At 55.2% G+C, this 25,072-nt stretch overlaps 18 protein-coding genes across 18 annotated transcripts; 7 read left to right on the top strand and 11 right to left on the bottom strand.

Annotated features, from left to right (window-relative positions):
* Positions 1 to 34: 34 nt before the first annotated feature.
* L969DRAFT_92608 (uncharacterized protein) lies at positions 35 to 1,854 on the bottom strand (the record flags this gene model as incomplete). The annotated part of the gene is made up of 2 exons (XM_014714503.1): positions 35 to 1,736; positions 1,796 to 1,854. 2 exons carry the CDS (start codon positions 1,852 to 1,854, stop codon positions 35 to 37), a joined length of 1,761 nt encoding a protein of 586 aa, XP_014569989.1.
* Positions 1,855 to 1,915: 61 nt separating this feature from the next.
* On the top strand, positions 1,916 to 2,537 carry L969DRAFT_85152 (uncharacterized protein). Its single transcript, XM_014714502.1, has 4 exons — positions 1,916 to 1,948; positions 2,002 to 2,096; positions 2,147 to 2,221; positions 2,271 to 2,537. The coding sequence occupies exons 1-4, from the start codon at positions 1,936 to 1,938 to the stop codon at positions 2,397 to 2,399; spliced, it is 312 nt and encodes a 103-aa protein (XP_014569988.1). The 5' UTR covers positions 1,916 to 1,935; the 3' UTR covers positions 2,400 to 2,537.
* Positions 2,487 to 2,651, bottom strand: L969DRAFT_45516 (uncharacterized protein; the record flags this gene model as incomplete). Its single annotated transcript, XM_014714501.1, has 1 exon — positions 2,487 to 2,651. One exon carries the CDS (start codon positions 2,649 to 2,651, stop codon positions 2,487 to 2,489), a length of 165 nt encoding a protein of 54 aa, XP_014569987.1.
* A 94-nt stretch (positions 2,652 to 2,745) lies between these two features.
* Positions 2,746 to 3,471, bottom strand: L969DRAFT_92605 (uncharacterized protein; the record flags this gene model as incomplete). The annotated part of the gene is made up of 2 exons (XM_014714500.1): positions 2,746 to 3,088; positions 3,140 to 3,471. The coding sequence occupies 2 exons, from the start codon at positions 3,469 to 3,471 to the stop codon at positions 2,746 to 2,748; spliced, it is 675 nt and encodes a 224-aa protein (XP_014569986.1).
* Positions 3,472 to 3,542: 71 nt separating this feature from the next.
* L969DRAFT_58376 (uncharacterized protein) lies at positions 3,543 to 5,046 on the top strand (the record flags this gene model as incomplete). Its single annotated transcript, XM_014714499.1, has 3 exons — positions 3,543 to 3,793; positions 4,298 to 4,495; positions 4,557 to 5,046. The coding sequence occupies 3 exons, from the start codon at positions 3,543 to 3,545 to the stop codon at positions 4,993 to 4,995; spliced, it is 888 nt and encodes a 295-aa protein (XP_014569985.1). The 3' UTR covers positions 4,996 to 5,046.
* A 130-nt stretch (positions 5,047 to 5,176) lies between these two features.
* On the bottom strand, positions 5,177 to 7,040 carry L969DRAFT_302905 (uncharacterized protein). Its single transcript, XM_014714498.1, has one exon. The coding sequence runs from the start codon at positions 6,839 to 6,841 to the stop codon at positions 5,654 to 5,656; it is 1,188 nt and encodes a 395-aa protein (XP_014569984.1). The 5' UTR covers positions 6,842 to 7,040; the 3' UTR covers positions 5,177 to 5,653.
* On the bottom strand, positions 7,041 to 7,549 carry L969DRAFT_302906 (uncharacterized protein). Its single transcript, XM_014714497.1, has one exon. The coding sequence runs from the start codon at positions 7,498 to 7,500 to the stop codon at positions 7,240 to 7,242; it is 261 nt and encodes an 86-aa protein (XP_014569983.1). The 5' UTR covers positions 7,501 to 7,549; the 3' UTR covers positions 7,041 to 7,239.
* A 137-nt stretch (positions 7,550 to 7,686) lies between these two features.
* Positions 7,687 to 8,923, top strand: L969DRAFT_92602 (uncharacterized protein; the record flags this gene model as incomplete). The annotated part of the gene is made up of 4 exons (XM_014714496.1): positions 7,687 to 7,890; positions 7,945 to 8,210; positions 8,259 to 8,396; positions 8,452 to 8,923. 4 exons carry the CDS (start codon positions 7,687 to 7,689, stop codon positions 8,921 to 8,923), a joined length of 1,080 nt encoding a protein of 359 aa, XP_014569982.1.
* Positions 8,924 to 9,010: 87 nt separating this feature from the next.
* Positions 9,011 to 10,363, bottom strand: L969DRAFT_85147 (uncharacterized protein). Its single transcript, XM_014714495.1, has 2 exons — positions 10,135 to 10,363; positions 9,011 to 10,081 (listed from the first exon to the last, which is right to left on the bottom strand). Exons 1-2 carry the CDS (start codon positions 10,352 to 10,354, stop codon positions 9,429 to 9,431), a joined length of 873 nt encoding a protein of 290 aa, XP_014569981.1. The 5' UTR covers positions 10,355 to 10,363; the 3' UTR covers positions 9,011 to 9,428.
* Positions 10,270 to 11,755, top strand: L969DRAFT_85146 (uncharacterized protein). Its single transcript, XM_014714494.1, has 3 exons — positions 10,270 to 10,672; positions 10,729 to 11,407; positions 11,458 to 11,755. Exons 1-2 carry the CDS (start codon positions 10,414 to 10,416, stop codon positions 11,382 to 11,384), a joined length of 915 nt encoding a protein of 304 aa, XP_014569980.1. The 5' UTR covers positions 10,270 to 10,413; the 3' UTR covers positions 11,385 to 11,407; positions 11,458 to 11,755.
* On the bottom strand, positions 11,418 to 12,017 carry L969DRAFT_92599 (uncharacterized protein; the record flags this gene model as incomplete). Its single annotated transcript, XM_014714493.1, has 3 exons — positions 11,418 to 11,435; positions 11,473 to 11,946; positions 12,003 to 12,017. The coding sequence occupies 3 exons, from the start codon at positions 12,015 to 12,017 to the stop codon at positions 11,418 to 11,420; spliced, it is 507 nt and encodes a 168-aa protein (XP_014569979.1).
* Positions 12,018 to 12,142: 125 nt separating this feature from the next.
* On the top strand, positions 12,143 to 13,345 carry L969DRAFT_92598 (uncharacterized protein; the record flags this gene model as incomplete). Its single annotated transcript, XM_014714492.1, has 4 exons — positions 12,143 to 12,238; positions 12,330 to 12,381; positions 12,560 to 12,803; positions 12,862 to 13,345. 4 exons carry the CDS (start codon positions 12,143 to 12,145, stop codon positions 13,343 to 13,345), a joined length of 876 nt encoding a protein of 291 aa, XP_014569978.1.
* Positions 13,332 to 14,049, bottom strand: L969DRAFT_85142 (uncharacterized protein). Its single transcript, XM_014714491.1, has 3 exons — positions 13,968 to 14,049; positions 13,709 to 13,816; positions 13,332 to 13,651 (listed from the first exon to the last, which is right to left on the bottom strand). Exons 1-3 carry the CDS (start codon positions 14,002 to 14,004, stop codon positions 13,425 to 13,427), a joined length of 372 nt encoding a protein of 123 aa, XP_014569977.1. The 5' UTR covers positions 14,005 to 14,049; the 3' UTR covers positions 13,332 to 13,424.
* Positions 14,050 to 14,076: 27 nt separating this feature from the next.
* L969DRAFT_85141 (uncharacterized protein) lies at positions 14,077 to 16,790 on the top strand. The gene is made up of 6 exons (XM_014714490.1): positions 14,077 to 14,724; positions 14,775 to 16,064; positions 16,119 to 16,224; positions 16,274 to 16,417; positions 16,465 to 16,653; positions 16,704 to 16,790. Exons 1-6 carry the CDS (start codon positions 14,240 to 14,242, stop codon positions 16,707 to 16,709), a joined length of 2,220 nt encoding a protein of 739 aa, XP_014569976.1. The 5' UTR covers positions 14,077 to 14,239; the 3' UTR covers positions 16,710 to 16,790.
* On the bottom strand, positions 16,462 to 17,667 carry L969DRAFT_302527 (uncharacterized protein). Its single transcript, XM_014714489.1, has 2 exons — positions 17,521 to 17,667; positions 16,462 to 17,468 (listed from the first exon to the last, which is right to left on the bottom strand). The coding sequence occupies exons 1-2, from the start codon at positions 17,542 to 17,544 to the stop codon at positions 16,797 to 16,799; spliced, it is 696 nt and encodes a 231-aa protein (XP_014569975.1). The 5' UTR covers positions 17,545 to 17,667; the 3' UTR covers positions 16,462 to 16,796.
* Positions 17,668 to 17,739: 72 nt separating this feature from the next.
* L969DRAFT_22015 (uncharacterized protein) lies at positions 17,740 to 18,942 on the bottom strand (the record flags this gene model as incomplete). Its single annotated transcript, XM_014714262.1, has 4 exons — positions 18,870 to 18,942; positions 18,542 to 18,814; positions 17,938 to 18,490; positions 17,740 to 17,881 (listed from the first exon to the last, which is right to left on the bottom strand). Exons 1-4 carry the CDS (start codon positions 18,874 to 18,876, stop codon positions 17,740 to 17,742), a joined length of 975 nt encoding a protein of 324 aa, XP_014569748.1. The 5' UTR covers positions 18,877 to 18,942.
* Positions 18,943 to 18,986: 44 nt separating this feature from the next.
* Positions 18,987 to 21,416, top strand: L969DRAFT_85139 (uncharacterized protein). The gene is made up of 4 exons (XM_014714488.1): positions 18,987 to 19,466; positions 19,516 to 20,545; positions 20,595 to 20,675; positions 20,726 to 21,416. Exons 1-4 carry the CDS (start codon positions 19,009 to 19,011, stop codon positions 21,395 to 21,397), a joined length of 2,241 nt encoding a protein of 746 aa, XP_014569974.1. The 5' UTR covers positions 18,987 to 19,008; the 3' UTR covers positions 21,398 to 21,416.
* Positions 21,417 to 21,502: 86 nt separating this feature from the next.
* Positions 21,503 to 25,040, bottom strand: L969DRAFT_92592 (uncharacterized protein; the record flags this gene model as incomplete). The annotated part of the gene is made up of 7 exons (XM_014714487.1): positions 21,503 to 21,659; positions 21,711 to 23,232; positions 23,283 to 23,471; positions 23,519 to 23,650; positions 23,701 to 23,980; positions 24,048 to 24,295; positions 24,800 to 25,040. The coding sequence occupies 7 exons, from the start codon at positions 25,038 to 25,040 to the stop codon at positions 21,503 to 21,505; spliced, it is 2,769 nt and encodes a 922-aa protein (XP_014569973.1).
* Between the last annotated feature and the right edge of the window lie 32 nt (positions 25,041 to 25,072).

Genomic DNA, 25,072 nt, shown 5'->3' with positions numbered 1-25,072 from the left:
AGGTGCAATACTACAACAGCGACGAGCATCACGACTACGATGATCTGCCAGAGGGTTCACTGTCAGGCGCGCCACTTTCTGCTACCTGCTCGATAGCAGGCTCCTCGACTGCCTCGACCCGTAAAGGCTCTTCCGCTGTTGCAGCTTCGGTCGTCACCGGATCTTCTCCTGTGGGCACTGTTTCATAAGAAGATGAGGCTGACTTCGCCGGGCTTTCTTTGCTTGCTTCGATGGGCGGATCTGTCGCCACTGCCTCAGCATGCGCTGCATCTGCAACCTCTGCCTTTGCTCCTTTTGTTGTAGACGTCTCCTTCTTTGCCCTCGGTTTCCTTGCAGTCGTCTTTGGAGTCGCCTTCTTCGCAGCCGCAGCCGCTTTGGGCTTCGGTCCAGCAGCGGACGATACCTCGACTGCAGGCGTCGCTGAAGGGACGCTTTCGACATTTGCGGTTGCTTCCGGCGATGGATCCGCTGGAGCAGCAACGGCTTCGCTAGGCAGCTCGTTACTCGCTGCGTCGGCAGTCGGAGACGGCGATGAGGACTGTGTTGGGTGTGAGGAGTGATCTTGCTCCACGCTGGTCGCAGGCGTCATCTCTGCTACTGACTCTTTCGATGCGTCATCGGCAGGGGTGGACGCGCTGGCTGTCTCTGCTATCGCGGACACGCTTTCAGAGGCTGCTGCAGCTGGCGCAGTCGCCGCTTGTACCTCGCTCGCTTCAGCCTCGGCTGTCGGCGCAATCTCGCTGACAGTGGCTTCACCCTGCTCGTCCTCTGCTGCTGCAGTGACAGCGTGATCAGGGGCGGCAGTTGACGCCTTGGTGGCCGAGCCGGCAGTCGCAAGAAGAGCTTGTATCGCCGGCGGATCATCTTTTGTGATCTGCGAAGCTTCCGCCGGGGCCTCTGTGGCAGCAACAGGCACTTCTTGCTCTGTCGGTGCGGCAGTCTCCTTTGGCACGTCTGGCGAGGCGTCGGTCGCTGCTGCAGCTGGCGTCGAGGCAGGAACAGGGCCCGAAACGAGTGTGGCTTCTGGCGTCGCTACCGGCTGAGGACGAGCAGCATCGAGTTTGGCCTGATTCTCAGCCTTGCGTCTTAGCTGTTGCTCGATGAGCTTCTCGCCCAGCTTCTTGACAATCTGATCAGACGGCTCATCATCTGACGCCGTCTTCCTGGCAAAGCCCATCTTGCGATGAGCAATCGTCTGTGCTTTCATAGCTACGCCGCCCATCTCATGCTCGTGGATGTAAGCCAGAAAGAGCTGGAGAACGCGTTCGTCTGCGTCGTACAATTTGATCACCCTCGCATGCCGTCTCTGCCAGAAGTTCTCTTGAGACTTCTTGTGAGCAAAGGGCGACTTGGGCACGGTGACGAGCTTGGTACGTATGGGCAAGCTGGCAGGGAAAGAGGCGGGTATGTTGAGCGCATTGGCGACTCGGATACAGAAATCGATGTAAAAGTTCATGTCTTCGATCTGAGGCGTGAAGCACCTGAACTGTATCGACGCTACATGTATGCCATGAGTGGGAGGGAGGTGTTCAAGCTTGAGGAAAGCTTTGGGGATAGGCACCATATCATAGCCGTCGGGGATCTGAGACGTCATGAACGTATCCGGATTGCCTCGTGCCGTGGGTAGCGTACGCGAAGAGGGCGAGGCTGCAGTGGCCTGCGAGGACTGGGCTGCCCGGACGACACGAGAGGTGGAGGCCTGTCTGGTCTGCCATGATCGAGGTGTCGCAGTCGGTCTGCATATCACGTCGTCCGGTCAGGCTGCGCACGCTTCACCGAATGGAGATCGCCTGACCTTGTGCGTCTGGACAGGATGCTGCAGCTCGCCCGACACGCTCTACATGGCACCGTCATTGGGTCCCTCGAGCCTTCTCGGTCGCTGGCTTGCCTTTGATCGCGACAAAATTTGTCTCCTGGCCGGCAGAGGGAGTGACGATGGTCTCGTACTGTGAGCCGGACTGCTTTCTTGCAGTCGACCTACAGCTGACATCTTGTGAGCAGATGATGAGATTGAGATCGAGGACATGGTCTGGGACGACGACAGACGAGTCTACCACTACCCTTGTCCCTGCGGCGACCGATTCGAGATCTCAAAGGTGAGCTCCTCCTTGCTAGGCCGACCTCTCGTGGATTGGAATGCATGCAGAGACAACTCGCTGCTGCCGAGGAAGTAGCGACCTGTCCGTCTTGCTCGTTGCTCATACGGGTCATCTACGATTATGTACGTTGCCAACGCATGACCACTTGGCGCTGACCAACCGGATGAGCAGATGGACTATGAAGACTACGAGAGCGATGACGACGCAGGCACGCTCGTCGGTCAAGAGCAAACTGCTTCAGTGAAAGCGGCTGACAAGCACGACAACCTCACTGCATCACTGCCTGCTATTATCGTCTGAATGTCAGAGTCGATCAGCATCCGGAAATTACATAAGGTCCCGCCGAAATAGCCTCTGTCAGCTTGGAGCACGATCTCAGTATCCAGCCTAGCATCTAGCAGAAGAATTGGGCAGCTCCGCAGGGCTCGCTCGACTGCAGGCGGAATGAGTCCGCCACATCGCTGATTTCTTGTCCAGCCTCAGGCCAGCACGAGCTCGTTGCGACTCGGCATAGCCTAGAGCTCCGAACTCAGACGATTTGTTCAGGCTCATCACAGCCCCCGGTCGCTGCAGCTGTGCATTGCAAGCATGGCTGAAGAGGAAACAAACGTAAACTTGACAAATTGAGTACAACAAGCATGCTCGTTTAGCTGAGATCCATCGAGCGACCGCCAGCAGCAGGCACGAGAGCTGACACGACCGGCTTCTTGCCTCTCGCCTTGATCTTGATCTTTTCCTTACCAATTGATCTCGTCTTGGCCTGCTTCGTCGTGGGTGGCGCCGAGGTTTGCAGGGCCAGATCGACCAGTTCGTCCGTCGTCATTGCCTCTTCTGTTGCCTCTGCAGGTACAGACGCAGATGTAGATTGAGCAAGAGCAGCGGCAACTGCCTTCTTTGTCCTCTCGGTGGGCGTATGGCCCAGCAAGTGCGAGGAGCGCGTCACTTCGAGCGAGTCTGCTGCCAAAGCCATAGGAGCATGTGCAGACATCCTGTCCTCTCATATCAGCCTCGTACGCGCATCGTCAGTGAGCCGAGCTAACCTGTTCTTCCAGAATGCCCGTTCTCGTTTTGACCTGATCTCTGATACTCGCTTGACAGCTTTGACGGTCTGCTCCATCAGTTCTCGGTCATATTTGACAGGCACATTCCTCCTCTTCTCAAATTCGAGCGTCGAGTCAATGGCCATCTCTTTGCCTGCTGCCTTGCGGAATGCCTTGGTCCATCGAACCTTGCGAGGATTTCTCTTCATCTTGAAATTCTTTGAGCACTTCGACCGACAGAATCGAAACACTTTCGAGTCGTTGCGCACAAACATGGTGCCGTGACCAGGGTAGACCCTGGCCGAGCAGAAGTAGCATGTCTCAATACGCATGATGCTCCTTCGCCAGGCTCACGCAAATTGTTTTTCGCATTTGAAACTTATTCATTTGGTAGCATATCAGCATGCTCCGGCGGCCATCCTCAGCGTTCGCTGCTGCGAGGGGAATGGCCAGCATGCGACAGCGCAGATGCTCCATCTTCAGTCTGGCATGCGCAAACACTGTGATAGGCTCGTACGCGTATCACTCTAGCGACTCGCGCGCATCCATGTCGACACGACAGACTGTTACATTTGCAAATGAGCACGACGAGCGCCGACCACGCACGTGTCCGCCGCTTATGTTCAAGATCCCCTTCCGATGCTTGGGCCTGCTGTAAGCATCTGTGACACACCGAAGTGGCTACCCTCGATGCGGCTACTCTGCGGCTATGCTTGGCCAGACCACGCTAAACCCCCAGATCGTGGCGTGTGCACACTCATGCACGACTGATTCAGACATCCACTTTGCAATTTCAACTCGCCAAATTGGACTGAATCGGAAGGCTGAGGGTGACCATCGCCTTCTCACAACGCCCGGTCTTCGCCGCCCTTGGTCCTCGCCCACCACCCCCTTTCTCGCATTTCTTCTTTCTAACGCTTCACGCGATCGACGTGGCTCGTGAATTTTCGATCATTCGACAAATTCGCCGAACCACGGCGTGACAGAATAGCAAATTGCAATTCAGCCAGTTTTGTCGCGATCGAGCAGCTCAGAACGAGGGCGACGGCGTCCACTTTTGTCTTGCGCTCCACCTCTGAATCTGGCTTGTCACTGAATCTATGGCTCGCGCCAGGCCGAAAATACTCATCGCCCTCTCTGATGTGAGAAGCCATAAAGAGCGCCTGTCTCGCACCTCTATCCTCACCACACTTTCTCTCGCAACCACAATCACTACAAGCTAGCCAACGCAAGCAAAGAACAAACTCTCAATATGTTCGCAAAGACTATCATCGCTGCCACGCTTGCTGCCCTCGCCGTCGCTGCTCCCCTCGAGAAGCGCGGTGGTTACTGGTCCGGTGACCGCTGGGTCGACGAGTGAGCTACTTGCTCTTCACTGTCACAGTACACGCGCTGACTCTGAACGCGTCTTTCTCAGCTGCAAGGGTGGTCTCGTCGGCGAAGGTTACTACAAGGCCGACGGCAGCTGGTATGCTTGCCCCAACAGCTCCCCTTGGTCCGCAACCAGCACGGGCGACTCCCCCAAGCCCACCACCTACGGTGCCAGCACATCTGGCTCGGCTAACAGCGGCTCATACAGCGGCTCCGGCACCTACTACTACCAGGGCGGCAATGCCGGTGCTTGTGGCGCAGTCAACTCAGACTCTGCCTACATCGTCGCCATGAACTCTGCTCAGTTCAGCGGCAGCTGTGGCAAGCAGGTCACTATCTACTCTGGCGGCAAGAGCGTCACTGCTACCGTCGCTGACGAGTGCCCCACCTGCGGCTATGGCTCCATCGATCTGTCCACTGGCGTCTTCTCAGCGCTCGCAGACATGAGCGCCGGCCTCATCGGCATCACCTGGTCCTACACTTAGATTAGCTGTCGACCAACATCTTAACGCAAGCAACGCAGAACATTAGAGAACTACATTGTTGTCACCAATATCGCAAAACCAAAAGCAGAGAAGCCGGCGAGCTACACTGCAATTAGACAATAGACCATGGGTTACGGTCATTGCATACTTCCTAAGTACTTTTGTCGCGGCGCGCGCCTTTGCTTTTATTGCCTCTTCACATCTGAGCTTGAACCATCTCATTTTGGTCCAGAACATACACGGCCATTCTCATGCATCCAAGACAGTATCGAGCTGATCGATGCTTACAGAGATGACCTTGTAGAGCGATTGCGCAGCGGCTGCTGTCCCTAACTGAATGGGCGTAAATAGATTAGAGCGCGTAAAGTGTAAGTGGGTAAGAACATACTCGCAAAGTGAAGCTGCGCATCTTGCCTTGATCGAGCCCGCTGAAGCGTATAAACTTCTCCTGCGCGAGCTCACATGACATGCCTTTGAAGAGAGGCATATTCAGTAAAAGTCGAAAGACGCCTTCCGCTCGCATTACTGGTTGACGGTCAGCAAGACACCACTGGATTTTGGACGTGACATACCCAGACGATAAGTGAGGTGGGCCGTAGCATCTTCCATCTTGTTGAGAACTTTGAGCGTGCCGACCCCTCTCTCCCGCCAATTACCTTCATCCATGATGAATAGCTTGCACCGCGCTGTGTGCATGACGAATTCCTCCTCCTCGCCCGTAAAGCCTGATTTCATGCATCAGAATGGAACGGTAGCAGGCTTCGAAAGCAGACATACTGCTTTGCTCAGAGAAGAGACGCTTTCGAGCATCCTCTGTACTCGCACCATCTTCTGCAGGACTGCCGTCGCGTATAATCTGACCAAATGTCCGTTTGCTCGAGGGATCGTTCATCTTGCGCATGCTAGGCGTCAGCGTCGAGCTGGGTCCCGCTATATCTGCGGAAGTAGTGCCAAATGACTTTGAGGGCGTTGCACCGAACGGTGAAGCAGAGGATGAGAAGCCGCCGAAGCCAGAGCTGGGCTTGGCAGGTGTAGGCTTAGCTGCTGCGAAGCCAGACCCACCGGAAAAGGCGCCGAAGCCCATGCTTGTGCTCGAACTTGTACTCGGAGTCGGGCTTGCAGCGTTCGCGCCGCGCTCCGCTATACCGCTGAGAGGCTTTATGGCGAGCGTTGGCGACTGTGAGTTTGACAGATCGGTCTTGTTTGTTGCAGGCGTCGGTGGTGGCACTGCCAGTGGCTCCGGTGACTTGCTGGCCACAGACGCGCTTGGCTTGTCCAGCTTACTTATGCGAGCGCCAGCCGTGCTGGGGCTAGAGGCAGGTTGTAGACTGTTCTGTCTGCTCAGTCCCGGTGCTTCCGAGGCTACTTCTACTCGAACAGAGCTAGCGGGCGAAGGTGCTTCCGGTGTGACAAGTGGCAAGGAAGCAGAAGTAAAGACGGGCACTGCAGCAGGCGGCACCTTTGCAAGGCTCGAGTCTGCTGCGCCTAGAGACGTCTTTGAAGTTGTTGGCACTTGCGAAAAAGGTGATGAGGCGCCCGAGAAGGACGCAAAAGTGGGTTGTGAGCGAGGTGACTTTGGCGAGACTGAACGGGATTTGGCAGCATCAAGATCCGCCGCGGACCTCTCTGCAGCGGTGCGCTCCGCTAGATTGGCTGCTGTCAATGGCGCAGGAGCAGCCACCACGGTCTCAGCGACGGGCCTTGGCGAGCTACCACTATCAGCAGTGGCTGCTTTTGGTGATCCCACACCGGTAGGCGTCTTTGCACCATCATCCTCCTGTCCAGCTTCGTCGGGCGCAGCAGCCGTCTGAAGCGTCGCAGCTCGTAAAGAGTCGTTTGTCGTCATTCTGCCGACCTTCTGTCGGATGGATGCCACCTTGCGCGTCTCCTGTAGCGATTCTCTTTGCTGTTGTAGGAGCGTTTGCTGGCTATTGTGGGAACTCTGCGCGCTGTAGCCTCCTATAGGCGGCGCAAGTACGGTCTCTGGAGGTGTGGATGGACTTGCGCGCTCCTCATCTTCGTCACCGGGCAGCAGATCATCGTCCAGATCTTGTCCGTCAATGCTGCTCGCTCGCGGCGAATCGCCAGGCTGTAGTCGACTGCGCTGCGAAGTCAGTTCTCGCGCTGGTCAGCTGAGAGCAGGACGAACTTCTTCTTCGCTGTGTGTGTTATCCTGCTCTCGTCTGCTTCGCTGCCGGTCTGCATGGCGAGCACACTTCAGCAAAGGGCGTAACGAGGCGCAGCTCATGAGCGACTCACAGGTGTCGGTGTCGCACCACCTTCCATAGACTCGCGCTCACGCTTGCGCATTGTTGCAACAGTGCCGCTTGGAGGCTCATCTATCGCCTCGCCATCCTCTGTGTCGTCTGGAAAGCTGCTCGTCTCTGGCAGCGCAGGTGAGGTGGTGTCGCCCTTTGGCGAGGAACGCGGCACAGAGCTGACTTCTGGTGCTGCTACAGACGTAGCCGAAGCATCCGCAAGCGGTTCGCCGTCGAGATCAGCCATGCTTGTTGGGCTCGCAACTCGCTTCGCCGCTGAGCCGTGTCGGCCGTGTCGCGCTGCTTCGGCGATTCGGGCGAACCTCGACCGCTCTTCTTTGTGCTCTTGATCGAGAGCTGTACTGCTCGGTGATCACACCATGTCCTCTTCTGTTCTCTCGCTCCAGCTTCTCGGCTGCATTCAGCTCAAAAGATGGGATGTGCACAATCTCTGCCAGAGGAAGAGGCACGAGCCAAAGCTCGCGATGTCCTCATCACTCGCGAGATCAAGCGAGACGAGCAGATCTATGCTCAGCAAGTCAAGATGCTTCTCCTCGGGCCGGGCGAAAGTGGAAAGACGACTGTGCTCAAGCAGATGAAGATCATTCACCTCAAAGGCTTCGGTCATCACGAAATTGTTAGTCACGCGTCGGGCTTGTGGCAAGACGGGACTGATCCGCGCTTCACACAGGAACGATATAGACAACAGGTATTTCGCAACATCTGCGTCAGTATGCAGATGATTGTGCGTGTCTTGGACGAGGAAAGCGCAGGCAAAGTCACGCTCGAAGAGGAGGACAACGAGCGGCATCTGGATCTTTTCAGGATCGACATTCCCCATCTTGCCGAGGGCCAGCCTTATCCGGCGCGATACCGTATCGCCATGCAAGCGCTTTGGCTCGAACCTATCGCTCGTGCGTGTACACTTCGATCCGCGGCTCTCGCACTGCCCGAAAAGTAAGTTCTGCTTTTGTCTGTCGGGCTTGCGCTCAGACGAAATTTCAGTACGCTTTACTTTTATTCGCATCTGGATCGCTTGTTTTCGCCCCGTTATGCGCCCACAGAACAAGACATTCTGCACTGTAGAGGTAAGACGACTGGTATACACGAGATCCAGTTCAAGACGCAGCATCATGACTACAGGCAGGTCTCGTCGCTTGCTCACCTTCTAGCTTCACCGCTGATAGCGGAAATACAGACTCTTTGATGTAGGTGGACAACGGTCAGAGCGACGGAAATGGCTTCATTGCTTCGAAAACGTCACTTGCGTCATCTTTGTCGCTTCAGTGGCAGCATACGATCAATATCTGCTTGAAGATCAACAGTCCAACCAAATGACAGAAGCCTTGATGCTGTTCGAAGTCATTGCCAACTCGCTCTGGTTCAAGTCGACAGACATGGTTCTGCTGCTCAACAAGACGGATCTATTGAATACCAAAGTGCTGGCCTCGGATGTGAAAGCCTTCTTCCCATCGTTCACGGGTAACTCGCGCAGTTCACAAGACGTCAGAAGCTATTTCAAGAGGCAGTTCCTTGACCGCGTGCACGACAAGAAGAAGGCGGTCTACTGCCACTACACTTCTGCGATAGACACTCAGCTACTCCGGGTCGTCATGAGCAGCGTGATGGACATGATCATCTCCACGAATCTTCAAGCGATCGCATTTTAGTACTTAGACATGCTTGTTGTGCAGCAGTGCAGGCGCTACTCATTCACTGAGGAAGACATCACGTAGAAGTCCTCTGAGCCCCTTGCTTCTCGCGATTGAAAGAAGTGCATGTGCCTACAGGCTTGCTCTACGGTCCGGCATGGCGCTCTGCGAGAAGCCAATCTCAAGGTCACCACCGAGTGAGGGCATTGATTCGTGAGACCAGATGTCTCTATACAGTCAGTATTGTTATTGTGCTTCTCAATGGGGTGAAAGACGAGTGAGGCACAATAGCGACGAGAAATGTGACCCAGGAGCCATCGCGAAATCCTAACAGACCGAGGACCGTAGCAGGCACTCGAGGTGCTACATGACTCGACAAGCTGTAGCTGGAGGTAGGTGTGGCAATTGTTCCAGCACTTGCGCCAACGTCGACCCATTCTAGCTGGATCTTCCGCGCACGAGAGCCTGAGAGCGCGATGTCCAGGCAAGAGTTTATTTCTCATGTGTGCGCTTGGCGGCACCGTCACGCTTCTGGCAGCGTTCTGGCGCCGAGGCTTTCGAGCGCATCTTGCAAGACAGCAACGAGTTTGGAGCGTCGATCTGGCAGCGTAGGATCTTCGCGTTTATACAGTGGTGGCCGCGGCCTGCCGCGAACGCCCGCTCTGTCCTCAATTGCCAGGGAGCCTTCTTGCGAATCTGTTGTCTGGAGCGTGATCTGCTTGACGACCTTGCCTGTTGAAAGATCTTCCAGCTCGATGAGAGGCCTGACGAGTTGAGTGACTGGCTCCCCAAAGGTGATGGTGATCCGTTGACCCAGTCGAGGCAAGAAGCGAGGAAATCCACGTTCTTCGGGCATAACTTTCTCAAAGCCTTGTATGAAGATGGGTACAATTTCCACGCCTTGCTCATGCGGTAGTGCATGGTTCGCTTCGAGCAGCAACCGTGCTAGGCCCCATTTGAAGCGTCTTAGCTTGCCCGTCGTCGGCGAAGTCTGCCCAACGTATCCTTCCGGATAGATATGTAGCCAATGCCCGGCATTGAGCTTCTCAATGGCCACATCAATCGCATGCTGATAGATTCCTGCACCTCGGTGCGTCTCTATCGTCTGGCCTGCACTGAAGAATGCTGTGAAGAGCGGGTTGGTGAAGCAAATATCAGATGCGCCCAGTGTCGTCCCTTTATGCCTATCCCGTGAGCACGAGCACAGCCGGGGCATTGGACCGACTCACGAACAGTGCGCTTGTCGAGACAATTGCGCAAGGGCATGACGCCCCAAGTGAGAGGATCATCGAGGACAGAGATGTGGTTGGAATAAGTGATCAATCCTTTCTTGCGTTCGACGAGAGACACGAATCGCTCGAGACCGTTGACGTGTACACGACATGCCGTTCCAAGGAATGCTTTCGAGATGGCCTTGACGAAGAAGCTCAGGTAAGCTCTTTCAGGCATGCGATGATGACGCCAGAGGAGACGCGTCGTGTGTCCGTCGGCGGCGTCAAAGACCCGACATGCTGCGAAGGCTGCTCCTCCTCACGGCTGGTCCGGACTACGTGGCCCATCCCGCTCTCTCACGTGTACCAGAGCTGCCGGAGGACGTACTCAGTCTCATCTTCGAAGAATTACTGACATCCGGTGACATCGGCACGCTTCACTCTTGCCTGTTTGTCGACCGATCGTGGGGCAAGCTTGCGGCGATACACCTGTACCGACACATCTGCCTACTGTACCCCGTCCGCACGTCACAAGATGGATTCAGCAGCAGTAAAGGTGCAATAGGGACTCGATTAGCGCGCGTTCCTTGCTCATGATAAGGGCACCAACAGGCTCACGCTGTCAGGGACTCATCCGTGCGCTTCGTCTCAGGCCAGAAAGGCGGCGTACTGTGCGAAGCGTCGCCGTCAACACGCGCAAGGCATCCAATAGGAGCCATCACACCTCCTGGGCCGATCTGCAAGAGCTCTTGGCCATGCTTCCCAATCTGCAAACGATCAGGGGGGAAGGCTATCTCACAGTAGATGCAACGGAGCTCATGATCTGGCGACAATTTGCCATCATCGACTCCTTGGATCCTCGCCAGATCAACAGTACAACTTTGTGCATGCTCGATTGGCGTATGCCCGTCGGCGACCCCCATCTTGCTGCACAGCGCACAGAGGTGCTTGGCTACCTGTTGTTGAGGCTACCTGCCCTCCGCTCGCTGCGCATAGAAGGTTTGCTAGCGGGCGAACATCAGGCAAACTGGCCACGACCGCTCTCGATTCCTGCGCCATTGGACAAGCTCGAGAGGCTCGATCTGCGTTCTTGCGTTCTGACCTCGAGCCAGTTTGATTTCATCACGGGCAATGCCAAGGACTTGCGCTTCGCCTCATTCGAGATCGTACTGCTCAATGGTCGTAGGGCATCGCCAGAGACATGTGCGCGCCAATTTGCCAAGCTAGAAGCGCTTCGTATCGATGGCAAACCCTTTACTTGCTGTTAGGTTTCTGTCTTGAGTCGGTCCTGTTGCGCATAGTCAGGGATGTATATTGTACTAGTATATGCAGACTTACCCGGAGCATTAGACTGACTCGCTGCTGCCCGCCTGCCAGACGTGATTGCCATGTATCCTCGGCTGGGATCGAGTGCTTGTAGTCAAAGCGAACGGTGCCGCGCTGAATGTAGAGACTGCCGGGTGGCAAAAGGACCGAAAAAGCGTCATCCTTGGATCGTTCGAGATGCATGACTCGCTCGGAGCCCAGAGACAAACCGGCAAGCAATCCGCCCGAAGCTTCGATGTTGTCGACATGCGGATCGATACGACCGCTCGAGCTGAGATGCAGCAAGTGCATCAGTAGATGCGTCGGAGGCTCAAAGCCTACAGATTCGTCCGACGCGCCGAGAGCCACATAGATCTTTTTGAGCACGGCAAGTAGGGTAGTCCGCTCATTGGCATCAAAAGGGTCATCGAAGCGAGATACAGTGGTCTCGCGGTAGCCAGAGATCACGCCATCGAAGTGGCCAGAATGGAAGCCATAGCATTCTTTCGGTAAGAACAGAGAACTCTTCGCGTCGGCATCGAGTGATCGTGCTTGGGCACGATGCTGGCGACGCTTTGTACGATATTCGGATGCATCGGAAGTCGTGTCCAGACGCTTCAGCGACGCTTTCAGGAGAGTGTGCTGCTCAGCCTCGTCGAGAAAGTGCTCGCAAATCGCAAAGGTTTCTTCGTCGTGAGTATGTGCAAGACAATCCGTGTTGATGAGTGAGCCTGGAGATGCAAGCGTCTGCCATCGATGCGCCGGTGTGACTAGCTTGCGCACACAGCCTCGCCAGCATGGAGCGCTGCGAGACTGCGTTCGCGCATGAGCCAGCATCGAAAGTCGCGCGTAAATTCAGAGGTAAATCTGATCAAAAGTCTCAACTTGAGGGCGCCGCCTCTGCTTAGGCTGCCGTACCTTCAAGAGGGCCTTGTCCGAGAGATCGCACAAGATCAGCAGGTGAGCACAGCTGCAGGCTTAGCGGATGGATCGAGAGCTGACTGTGCTGCCTGCTTTCGCTCCTTCGCTCGTCCTCCTGACCGCCCCTCGTCCACTTGCTTGTTGCTCTGCTCGTCGACCTCGTTTACCACCTCGCCTTGCTCGTTCTGCTCGATCGTCGGCCGCATCTGACGTGCAGAGATGACGAATCTTTCGACTCAGAAGAGGCTCGCGGCCTCTGTGCTCGGCGTGGGCAAGAGAAAGATCTTCCTCGACCCTTCACACATGACCGACATCGCACAGGCTAACAGCCGTGCCAACATCCGCAAGCTCTTCAAAGACGGAATCATCGTCAAGAAGCAGCCCGTCATCCACTCTCGTGCTCGCGTACGCGATCTCAAGGAGGCAAAGTCAAAGGGCCGTCACTCTGGCTTTGGTAAAAGGCAGGCTCACTTGTCTGTACCACCATTTCCTCGGCTGATTCACATGTTCGCGTCACAGGAAAGGTACAGCAGAAGCTCGTATGCCGACCAAGCTACTCTGGATGAGACGCCAGCGCGTTCTCCGACGCCTTTTGCGCAAGTACAGAGACCAAGGCAAGATCGACAAGCATCTCTACCATTCCCTCTACCTCAAGTCCAAGGGCAACGTCTTCAAGAACAAGCGTGTTCTCATGGACTTCATCCACAAGGCAAAGGCCGAGAAGACCCGCACAAAGGTCCTCTCCGAGCAAATGGAGGCTCGCCGTGTCAAGTCAGTCCTTGCTGGCTCTGTCGTGTTTTCACCGGGCTCATCCAGTGTCTGTTTGCACCAGGAACAAGGCTCTCCGAGAGCGCCGAGCTGCTCGCACGGCAGAGAAGCGACATGCTATCGTCGAGGTCGAGAACGAGGAGGCAAAGGAGTAATCTTGCTTCATCTGCAGTCTACGCTTCGTTGTATCCTTGTCTGCATCAGCTATGCCGAGCACAGGAGTCTGTTCATGTGATGCAGTCTGCGATTGAAGTACAACAGCAATATGATCGAAAGCCCCTTACAACCCAAATGTGTCATCAACTGCGGCATTCTCAAAATGGCCTCGATGCGTCCGTCCAGCGATCCCGCTCGCAGTCCGCTCGTCTCTTGCTGAGCAGCTCTGCGCGACGGCCACCGATAGAAGGTTTGGCCGAGACGAGATGAGTAGAGCCGAGAAATGAGAGCGCCGGATCGGCAGCCGCGCTCTTATCAGAAGGTGGCACGCCGCCCAACTTTGTCTTCACCGTCTTCTTTTCCTTATCGTCTAACCGATCGTACCCTGTGCAGTTTCCTTTCGTCAGCACATGATGAGAGAAGATGGCGAATGTGAGCTGACATTCTCGTCGGTCATCGTTGCGCGTGCCTGCCTTGAACTGCTCTCGCCTACGCTCGTTTATGTCTCCTTTGGCCCAATAGTATGCCACTCCTGCAGCGACGCAAAGCGCTGCAAAGTAAGCCAATATTGTCAGCTATGGGACTTCTGGCTGGAGGCTAGGTGCGTGGATTTTGTGGTCGGCCGCCTTCGACGACGGATCCAAGCTGATCGCGAAGACGTCGGATGGCTACAGCCGTCTGAGTAGGAGGACAGGACTTACATCCCCATCCGAGCATCATCGATTGTGGTGTATTCATAGTAAGCGAGCGTCCGTTAAGCCGTTGCGTGACGGACGCAAGAATTTTGCAAGCGCGTAATAAATTCGTGAAGTCAATTCGGAGTGTTGAGGCCGGCCAAACTGCCAAGCTCCGTCAAGCAAGCCCATGGCAATGCGCGGTTTCAATTCGTCTCTGATTTGATCAGTCAAATCCAAAGATCCCCAGCATCTTTTACAGGATCTTCAGGCCCGACGCATCGCACGATCGCACAAACATGACAAGATCTACTTCGGCGGCTCTTGGCCTCCTGCGCCACTCTATACTGACACTACGCCCTGCGCATCCGAGCAATGCGCTCGATGTACACACAGTAAGCCGGACCGCAAGTCTCTTGCCTCGTCGTGCGACCACACAAGCTCCCACCGTCTCATCCGCTCATAAAGCCGCGCTATCTCTCACTCGGTCGCGCAGCCGGCAAGCGAGCATACACAACCCGGCTGTGCTCCGATGGCTGGCCTCCAGGCGCACTTTGGCGAGCTCTGCGACCATGCGAGCAGCAGAGGCTCAGCCGGTCTCTTCGTCGTCGGCACCAAATCGCTCGAGGAGCTCTGTGCTTGATATGATCCTGCTAAGAGGTCGCAACGTCTTTCTGCGTGTCTTCTTCCTCGCATTTCTCAGTATCATCGTCGGATCGGTCACTCTGACGCTGACCGTTCTTCTGTATGATGCCTTTACATATTCGAGCAAGCATGTCGACAAGTAAGTCTCACCCACCTGTCGCGTCAGCCTTGACTGATCCCCTTCATCAGCGTGCCCATCAATCCCGTCGCGCTCAATCCGAAGAGGGGAGGACCGAAGAATCTCAAGATAGCAGAGGTGCTCGTTGACGATGAGGAGACATCAGACAGCAAGTCCCTCATGACAAAGCCCCGACTTGTCATCGTTGGTGGCGGCTGGGGCGCCGTCGGAGTGCTCAAAAGTCTCTATGCGGGCGATTACCATGTCGTCTGTATCTCGCCTGAGAATTATAACTGCTTTACGCCCCTTCTGCCAGCTGCAACAGTGGGCACTGTTGAGCCCCGTTCACTCGTCGAGCCCTTGCGTCGATTGCTTGCTGGCGTCAATGGTCACTTCATCCAAGCACACTGCGTTGATATAGACATGTCGGAACGACTGATCGAGGTCTCGCCCATCTCGTCCTCCGCTTCTGAGCTTACGTCTGCCAAGACGGGCGAAAGGCCAAGCGGCGACAAAGCAGACAAGGGCGAGAATTTCTACGTACCCTATGACAAACTTGTCATTGCTGTGGGCGCTACGAGTGCGACACATGGTGTTCCTGGGCTCGAGCATTGCTTCCAGCTCAAGACCATCAGCGATGCGCTCGCGATCAGGCGACGGTTCATGGAGAATCTCGAAGCGGCAAGTCTACCCAGCACGAGCGAAGAGGAACGCAAGCGGTTGCTGTCTGTTTGCGTAGCAGGCGGCGGACCGACCGGCGTCGAATTCGCTAGCGAGATCTACGACTGTCTATCGCAAGACGTGCTCAAATATTTCCCAAAGATACTGAAGCAAGATGCATCGGTCCACATCATCCAGTCACGCGATCATATCCTCAATACCTATGCAGAGAAGATCAGCGAGTATGCAGAACAAAAGTTCAACCAAGACGGCATCAACACGATCCTAAATGCCCGCGTCAAAGAGGTCGGACCACAGTCTATCACATACACGGTCAAGGGAGCAGATAAATCTGCCAAACCTGAGGAGCACACGATTCCTGCTGGTCTAGTTCTTTGGTCTACAGGCTTGGCAATGAACCCTTTCACAGTCACAGTAGCGCAGCATCTGCCCAATCAGTATCATAAGCATGCCCTCGAAGTCGACAGTCATCTGCGGGTCATCGGCGCACCGCTCGGCACAGTGTATGCGCTCGGAGACGCCTCGACCATCGAGACTAATCTGGTCGATCACCTGCTCGAGTTTGTGGAAAAATGCGACGGCGACAATGACGGCAAGATCAACTATACAGAGTTCGAGGAAATGATCAAGCTCATCCAACGCAAATTCCCAACAAGTCAGATACACATCAATAAAGTCAGGCAAGTCTCTGCCCCTCAGAGCTTCCGAAACCGTCTGAGAGGCTCCCTTTGCAGGAAAGTCTTTGACAAGTATGATTCCGACAAAGACGGCGTCATGGGATTGAACGACCTACAAACAATGTTTGCAGAAATCTCAAGCAAGATGACTGCCCTGCCTGCAGTCAGTCGCTCCACTGTATCGTCGTACGCTCACTAAGATTGCATGGCAGACCGCTCAAGTTGCAGCTCAGCAAGGCAAGTACCTCGGCAAGAAGCTGTCTGCGCTCAGTCGGAAAGCGCACGATGCCATGGCTTTGAATGATATCTACGATGACATCGATGATGTCTACTACAAGCCGTTCAGCTACAATCATGTGTGTCGCTCACTTTTCGACACTCTATATGCTGATCGTGATGACAGCTTGGCTCACTGGCTTCGCTCGGTACGAGCGCAGTATTCGATTTCAATGGCTACAGCTTCGCAGGTGGTCTGGTGGCCATGTATCTCTGGCGATCGATCTATCTGAGCGAGCAAGTCTCGACGAGAACGAGAATGCTCTTGATGCTCGACTGGACCAAGCGAGGTATCTGGGGTCGCGATCTCAGCAAGGTGCGCTCCTCACGGAGTCAGCTGGTTCGAAGCTGATTGGGGGTCGACAGATTTGAGCCTACTTCTATCTGATAGACCCTGGAATGCGAGACGATGCATGTACAACGACAATGAAACAGACCTAATCGTGCGATGAGTGATGTCTAGGCTTGTGAGGGCGGGAGACTGGACGGCGGCAGAGTGTAGCCTGGCGGCATGAACTCGAATCTCTCCAGCCTTTCGATGACTCTGACTGCCTCTTCGAGCATATAAACCTTCACCCTTTCGCTCTTCGGCGCTTCCCTCCTACACTCTGGACACTCGGGCACGATCCTATCTGGATCGACCGTGCTCGATCGAACGACCCATTGCTCCAAGCAAGTCTGACAAAGCGTGTGACCGCAAGCCAACGTAACGACCTGACGCCTTCCGAAAGTCTCATAACAGAGTGGACAGCTCAATACGCCCTTGAGGGATTGGATGATCTGCTCTTGAGCATGATAATGTTGTAGCAAGCTCTCGTTTGTGACGGGATTGGTCGACAGATGGTGCATGAGATCGTCAATCGTGTGCTGACGCAATGTGACGGCATTCTTCAGATCGGCCATCGCTTCCCTCGTGTCGACGAGCTGAGCTTGCCATCCATTGGCTTGCCGTCTGGAGTCGTTCAATTGGTCAGATAGCACTTTGGCTCGAGCGAGTTCGGCTCTGTGCGCTCTCTGGACCGCGAGCAAATCGCTCTCGAGACCTTGTACGATGCCTTCTAGCCTATCGTTCCGCTCGAGTGCAGTGGTGAGGATGTCATCGCTGAATCTTGCTGGCCTTTCGTCTTGCGCCTGCTGACCAATCTTTGTTAGTCATGTGCTGCGGCCGCACAGGCTTGCTTGCCTTTGCATAGGTCGGCACCGCCATGGGTGCGTCTCAGGTCTCAACCCGGCGCACAAGCAGAGCGGGAGACTCAATGTCTTGATGAGAAGCGGAGGTGGCGAGGAGGTCAAGGAATGATCGAGAACGACGCGTCGGGACAGAGCCGGGCGCACTTCAGAGTGTCAGTGAGGCCGGGTCACGTCTGATAGAGCTTGATGAGAGCTGCATAGACAACTACTCCTAACCGATAACAAGCATGTCATCATCGCCAAAGCTGTACTCTGGCACTTCCAAATTGAGCGGCGCAGGTCCTCGTCTGACACGACCAGAGATGTCGTAGTGAGACCCGTGGCAGGGGCAGTACCAGCCTCCAAAGTCACCCCTGTAGGATGTGACAATCAGGATGAGGTAGTCTGTGTGCAGTAGAGGCAGACGTACGCTTCACCGATGGGAACACAACCGAGATGAGTGCAAACGCCGATCATGACCAGCCATTCTGGCTTCTGCGTGCGGTCGCTGTCCTTCTGAGGATCTCTGAGCGATTTGACATCGACGGCATTGGCCTCTTCGATCTCCGCAGGCGTTCTATGGCGGATGAAGACGGGCTTGCCACGCCACTTGATGAGAACATTCTTGCCCTCCGGAATATCTCCCATGGCGATTTCCACCTTTGCCAGAGCGAGGACATCGGCAGAAGCTGCCATGTTGGCCAGAAAGTCAGACACGAGTGACTTGGCGCCTGCTGCTGTGAGGAGACCGAAAGTCCCGACCATGAAATAGGAAAACGCGCGACCGCTGGCCTCGGTATTGCCTTTTGTATAGTGCGAGAAGTCGGGAACGGATGCAGTCGATTGGGCGTTCATGGCCGTTCCGAGCGGTGTACCCGGGTGGCTCGTTCTGAGACCTTTCTGGGGAGGAGCCTCTGTTGCCGTGGCGGATGCCTTGCTGGAGCGAGACATGTGCCTGAACTGCAGCTCGCCCGTCGGTGCCGCTGCATCCTCATCGATCAGCTCGATGTCAGCTCATCATCTCGCAAACATACCGAAGAGGGCGGTCTTTGATCTGATGAGGCCACCTGCCGCGAGCTGGGCCGTCGATGCCCATCTCGGCACGCTCGCATGATCTCCCCTCCCCTGTGGACCGGCGACTCCACCTTCACCGTGACCATGATCATCATGAGGCTGGCTAGCGGCCAAGTTGAGGCGTTGGGCGATAGGCGTTCCTCTGTGAGAGACCGTCGATGTCGGAGCGAGCGTGATGGCTTTACGCTGTATCGTCGCAAAGTTCTGCCAGCTGCGTGCGATGCCTGGCGTGCCTGACTCGGTTCATCAGGACGGAGCTCCCCCACGACTGCTGAGTGGTCTGCATACCTGCCATTTGCGCTTTCAATCGAGTCGATGTTGATTGGACGAGCGCAGTTTGCCAGTGATTTGCCTGTCTGCGCGCTCTGTCTAAACTTTTTTTTTTTCTCTTTCTTTTGACTTGGTCGGCGGCTCGCCTCGTCGGACGATGCCTCGAGAGAACAACAGGAAGCGAGGCAACAGGGGCGCAAAGAAGCAGAAGCAGATCTCTACAGCAGCAGACGATGCAGCCCAGCAAGTCGAACCTGCACCTCTCGACGTCTTTACGCCTGGATTTCTGAATATCAGACCTGCCCCTGCTGCTGCGCCCACAGCGAGCGGCTGGCCAGAGCTCGATCATGACACGAGAGCCTACTTCAAGCAGATTGAAGAAACGATTGTCGAGTTGGAAGATCTGCAATCGAGCGGATATCGTCGTGACGCGCAAGAGGGCGACGAGGATGAGCTGGACGAACGAAAGCTACTGCTCGCTTCCTCGCTCGACAATCTCAACGGAAAGGAGATCCAACTCGCTACCGATCCAGAGTGCTCCATCATACTCGAGCGACTCCTGTACAGCATGCAAGACTGGTCACGACGCGTGCTTGCAGACAGGTTCATTGGACAGTACGTCCACTCGCAAGCATCTCCTCAGATGCAGCTCATGGCCTTGCAGATATGCCGCATTGGCCAAGGATCGTTTTGCTTCACATGTTCTGCAGACGCTCTTCTCTCTCGGCGACCAAGTCATCCAACGCGAGCTCTCCGGTAGAATCGCTCAGAGGCCTTCGAGCTCGAGCGCCGCAGACGAATCCGCAGAAGAACTGCCAACGATGACAAGCATGCTCATCACAGCCTGTCAGGAGATTGCGCAGAACTTGCCAGACTTGCTCTTTGATACTCACGGCACTCATCTCGTTCGATCAGCTCTCCTACTTCTGTCAGGCATCACCTCCTCCTCTGCTCCGCAAGAGCGCACGCCAGGCTCGTATGGACAGCACGGTCGCAAGATGAGGTCTAAGAAGTCTGAGAGATGGCTGAGCAACAAGGCTCCTCACAGAGCGTTTGTCGATTCCGCCGACGATGCTCAGGATAGCAAAGGCAAAGGTATCAGACGAAGCTCGCCTGAACTCGAAGCTGCTCTGGACGCTCTGCTCGACCGATTCGAGTCCTTGGTCCGCACACCAACGAACGCGTCCGCCAAAGTGAGGGAGCTGGCCGTCAATGATCTCGCTTGCATCGCTTTCCAGATCTTGCTCGAAGTCGAACATGCACGAGGCAAGACGGGCGAAAGGGCTTCATGGGCAGATCGCTTGCTCAATGATGCCATCTCGGAAACCGACGAAAAACGTCTGAGCGGGGATGACTTTCTAGAGACCCTTTTGCGATCGCAGCCTGCCTCGCCCTTGCTAGAGACGCTCCTCTTCGTCGTGCCGGCTCCCGTATTCGATGCCATGTGGAGTAGCATCTTTTCGGACCGCTTCGTAAAGCTAGCACATCATCCCGTGGCCAACTTTGTCACCGCCAAGGCTGTCAATCGCGTCAATGAGCAGCAATGGCTCGAAGCCGTCACTGCTCTCAGCGAAAGCGCCGACTCGGCTATCGATGGCGTCAAGAAGATGATTGAGAACAGCAGGACAGGCACACTGAAGGCCTTGATTGATCGTGCGATTCGCTTGACTTGCGATGCGAGCCTGCTTGTCAAAGTGTGCACCCAGAACGTCTTTCCCGGATCCGTGCTGATGAGGATAACAGACTCTGCTTGCCGGACTCGAGATTGATGCGGAATCAACAACATACCTGCTACCCTGCTGCTTATCGCTCAGTCCACTTCGGGTGAGGTCAAGCGTTCATCGCTCTACGCACTAGCTGACTTCAAACAATAGATCTACCGTCGCCATCCAGCTTATCAAGATCCCAATGTCAAGCTCGAGGCGACAGTACAGGGTGCTCTATTGCTGCAGTCATGGCTACAGCTCAAGCCTGCCGATCACGAGCCTGTTATCAGCGCTCTCATGACAGTTGCCATGCCTCAGTTGATCCGCTTTGCAATGGACCCGATATCCTCACGTGTACTCGACGTGCTTCTCACTTCCCCTGCAGTCTTGCCGAAAAGTCGACGCGAATTCCTCAAGCGTCTCCTAGGACAGTACCAAGCCCTCGCAGACGATCGCATAGGCAGTCGAGTGGCCGATCAATGCTGGGCATCTGCAGATGTCTACCTAAAGGAGAAGATAGCCATCTCGCTCATTCCGCATCATCAGACTTTGCAATCCTCGCACTTCGGTCATTACTTTGTCAGAAAAGTTGAAGTGCCGCTTTACCAGCGAAGGCCATCAGAGTGGCGCAACAAGATGATTCAGAAGGTGCCCGGTTGGACGCCAGCTTCGGGCACCAACGGCGCTGCGGGCGCCTTGAAGAGAAAGGAAGCTCCTCAAGATGAGATTGACGTACTCTTCTCGGAAGCGACGACAGCCATGCCAAGATCGCACAAGAAACTCAAAGAGGTATCAGGCGCACTCTTGCCAGTCTTACAGCCTGGAGAGCTAGGAACCTAGTCGCACTGTTCAAGCGAGAATGCAGCGATGTGCAAGTCTGCGCGTGCAATGACCTTCTCTTGTGCGAATGCGAGTACAACGTCTTCTAGCGCCTCAATCGTGCATCTAATAATGCTGGGTAAAGTTGAGATTGGGGTGAACGGGCTTGTCGTCTTCATCGGCGTGAATACGCAGGGCGAAATTGAGGACGACGCCAGCGAAGAGCGCAATGCAGAGTGCCGTCGGCCCGACATAGTCGTGATACGAGACTGCTGCCCTCCTCCTGCAGACGCTCAGTCAGCACTGTCTGTCTCGATGAAGAGCATGAACGAACCTGATGCGGAAAGCGCGGACGAGGAAAATGACGCCGGCGTATGCGATGGCAATGAGCGCGATAGCAGTGAAGACGATGCCGCCGATCAGTGCTGTCGAGTCATCCGGATGCGCAAAGGACAGCAAGCCAACACCGATAGCACTGAGCAGAACTGCAAACTCGAGCCAAGAAAGGAATGTGCGCTCGAGAGCGAATTGGACTTTGGGCTCGATACGCACAGGCACGGCAATGCGTTTGCCGGTCATATCCCGGAAAGAGCTCACGTATTCGACTCGACGGAGATTGGGCTCGGCTACAGGATCATCAGTATCCGCTGGCGTACTTTCTTCCTGTCCATATTTCGTCGCAAGAACACGTTGCAAATTTTGAGGCGTGAGTTTGGCAAAGGATGAGTTGTTTTCGGTGCTGCTTCGGGTGCGTTGAGGAGGAGGCGCAAGGCTGTTGCCCGTTGCACCTCCCTTCTGGCTCTTCTCGCGAGCTGCCTTTGCTTCGGCAGCAGCAGCGTGAGCATCCGGTGGCAAGCCAGTCGCATCGTGCTCATTGTTAGCGACCTGTCGCATCGGATCGCCATCCTCATCGTCTTCGTCCTCGGAGACCGGCTCGGTGTAGCTCGGCGGCTTAGTCTCTGGCGACTTGCGACCATCCGAGTTCTGCGCCGACGCAGAGGCCGATGAGCCGGGATGAGATGGGCGTTCGATCATGGCAGCCTTGTGGTGGTCATCCGAAGGTTTGCGAATGTCAACATCCATCTGAGGCAGCCAAAAAGGCACGAGGTCGACGCGATTGGGTATCAGTGTGGCGCAGCAATGGATGAACTTTGAGTATTTCGGCACTGCCTCGACGAGATGGCTTGAGACCAGCTCACGGACCCATTCGGGCGGCTCTTGGCCCATCTGAGTCTGTAGCTTGACTTCGAGCACACCATATGGGAAGAGATGCTTGTCGTCTTCTGGTAATTGCTCAAATGGCCAATCGATGCCAATATCTGTCCTGCGCCAGTTGTCGCCTGACCTTACTCTGCCGTCCCAATTGTCCTCTCGCACACCCGACATTTGCGTATCGAAAGAGATTCGAACGCGAGCGTCGCCGGGCAGCTGGAATGCTGTTCGATTGTAGAATGTACGCATGACAGGACCGAGCTTTTTGTTCTTGACGGCAATCTGCACTTCTCGGGCAAGCTTGATCATGCTGTCGACTTCTTTGTCAGACTTCTTCCCCTTCTTTCTGAGCTCATTGAAAGTATCGTCCATCGAATAGGAGCCATTGAGATAGGAGTTGACGAACTCCTCCTTGATAGGAAAGCGAGCTTTGACTGACTTTTCGCCCGTCCAATCTTCATGATGCGTCTTTCGTTCGACGAATATCTGACGGTTCGACGCCGGACCATACCAACGTAATCTGATGGCCTCTGCTCCTTCCGACTTTTCCAATCGACCAAGATAGAGCTCCAGATCTTCATTGTCAAAGTAGATGGACGAGATCGCGGCGTCGCTTTGCTCGAAAGGCTTTTCCGGATCAAAGACTAGGATCATTGGATCAGGACAATCAGGGGACAGCGGTGCCTGTACTGACCTAATACAGGCAGATGCTTCAATATGGCGAGCTTGAGGTTGACGTAGTTATCGGGATGGACCCAGTACTTGGTCGTTTGTCTGACAAATGCAGACTGACTGCCGCCGGCTGAGCTGTCGCCAATGACCGGATTTCCTCTTGTGCGGACCAAATTGTAGAGCTTCGAGAGTTGGACAATGAGGGCGTCATCTGTGGCCATGGTCAGTACAAGGCCAGCATTCCTGCGCGGGACATACAATTTTCCTTATAAAAAGGCCGCTTTGACAGGTATTCCCGCATGAACTCGCCCCTCAGTTCCCAGCCTGTGCGCTTATCGTGCTTCTTGACGATCTTTACAAAGCCGGTGTAATTCAGCTGGGTGAACCGACCTGCAGAATGCTATCAGTCGCGGTCCGGGAGAGCAATTGCTCGAGCTGACCGAGATCATGCACGTCTGCGATAAGTGTTTCTAGATCCTCCTCGAGCTCACTGAAGCGCTGCTCCAGTTCAACATCCTCTTCGTCCTCGTCATCGCTCAGGTCAGCCTCGACGTCGCCATAACCAACAGGTCCGTCTGGTCCGCCTTGATTCGCGCCTTCGTCGCTCGTTGTGGACGACCGCGTGGTTGCGGTAAGCGCAGAGTGATTGTGAGCATGTGCCTCGATGAGTTCCTTGACAGTCACTTCGTACAGCCCGATCTGCTCGGTCAATTCGCTGACCTGTTGAGTGAGCGAGATGAGCGAGGTGCGCACGTGCGGCATTCGACCGGATGGACAGATGACCTACTTTGGCCTCTTGGAATTTGGCGACCTTGGTGAGCTCAGATTGAAGGGCTTTGATGAAATCCGCCTCATCAGAGTCATCCCATGGGTGCGCTTTCTGCCTGTTCTTGACGAATTTCTTCAGGCCAGAGTAGTCAATATAATGCTGCAGCCACTCGGAGTAAAGCGAGTTCTTGATTGTGCTACCGAACTTCATGCTCGGAAGCCGTCGGGCAGCAAGTGCGGCGATGTAAAGCTCGTATAGGGGAAGCGCTATGCAGCCTTGTCAGTGATTGTGGCCGGCGTGGGTATCTTGTCTTTGCGCTGGATGGGCGAGATCTTAGATCCGTATTGGGCTCCTGAGAGGTGTGGCAGAGGCCGCCAAGCGATGCTCGTCTGCTTGCCGCGGCTCCACTCCTCCTAGTGGCCGTCGCCTCGATACCGGCCTGCTGGTCGCAAGTGATCGAAATCTGTTCGGGCTGTCTCCATTCGTGACGTGTCGCAAGAAGTCAGCGCTAGGGGCCCGGCTGGCCCTCATGCTTGTCAGCGCAGATGCTGCGACGATGTCGGCGGGCTCGAAGCCAATGGCGTCTCATCGTCATGGTGAACGGCATCAACTGCGATGGCGGTGTTTCCTAGGCTGGCTCAATCTCATGGTCTCATGCTTCCTCTCGACCTGATACTCGCGCCGCTCGGGTCTGCTTTGCGACTATGCTCATAGTCCGACTTGCGAGGCAGGAGACAACGGCGACAGAAGGGTGGACTCCAAGGCAGTACCGAACCTTTCTCCTTGCACAATGAACGAAAGCAACATGCCATAGACCTGCAAGCCTGGCAAGCCAGCTTCGCGCTCCGAGAACATCGAGAGCGATGTTTGCCAGTTATTTAGACGGAGCATATGATTACAGGAAAAGTAAGAAGTACAGCTGGGTGGAAGACATCGAGCGAGAGGAGGCAGACGAATGACGCAACGCCCGCGCACTCCGCTGCCCGATTTCAACCATCGCATACGCACCATGACAAGATCCTGCAGGCCCCCAGGGAGAGACT

Source organism: Mixia osmundae (assembly GCF_000708205.1).
Source record: "Mixia osmundae IAM 14324 unplaced genomic scaffold scaffold_2, whole genome shotgun sequence".
NCBI classification, from domain to species: domain Eukaryota; kingdom Fungi; phylum Basidiomycota; class Mixiomycetes; order Mixiales; family Mixiaceae; genus Mixia; species Mixia osmundae.
This window is presented reverse-complemented; position numbering and strand designations above follow the sequence as displayed.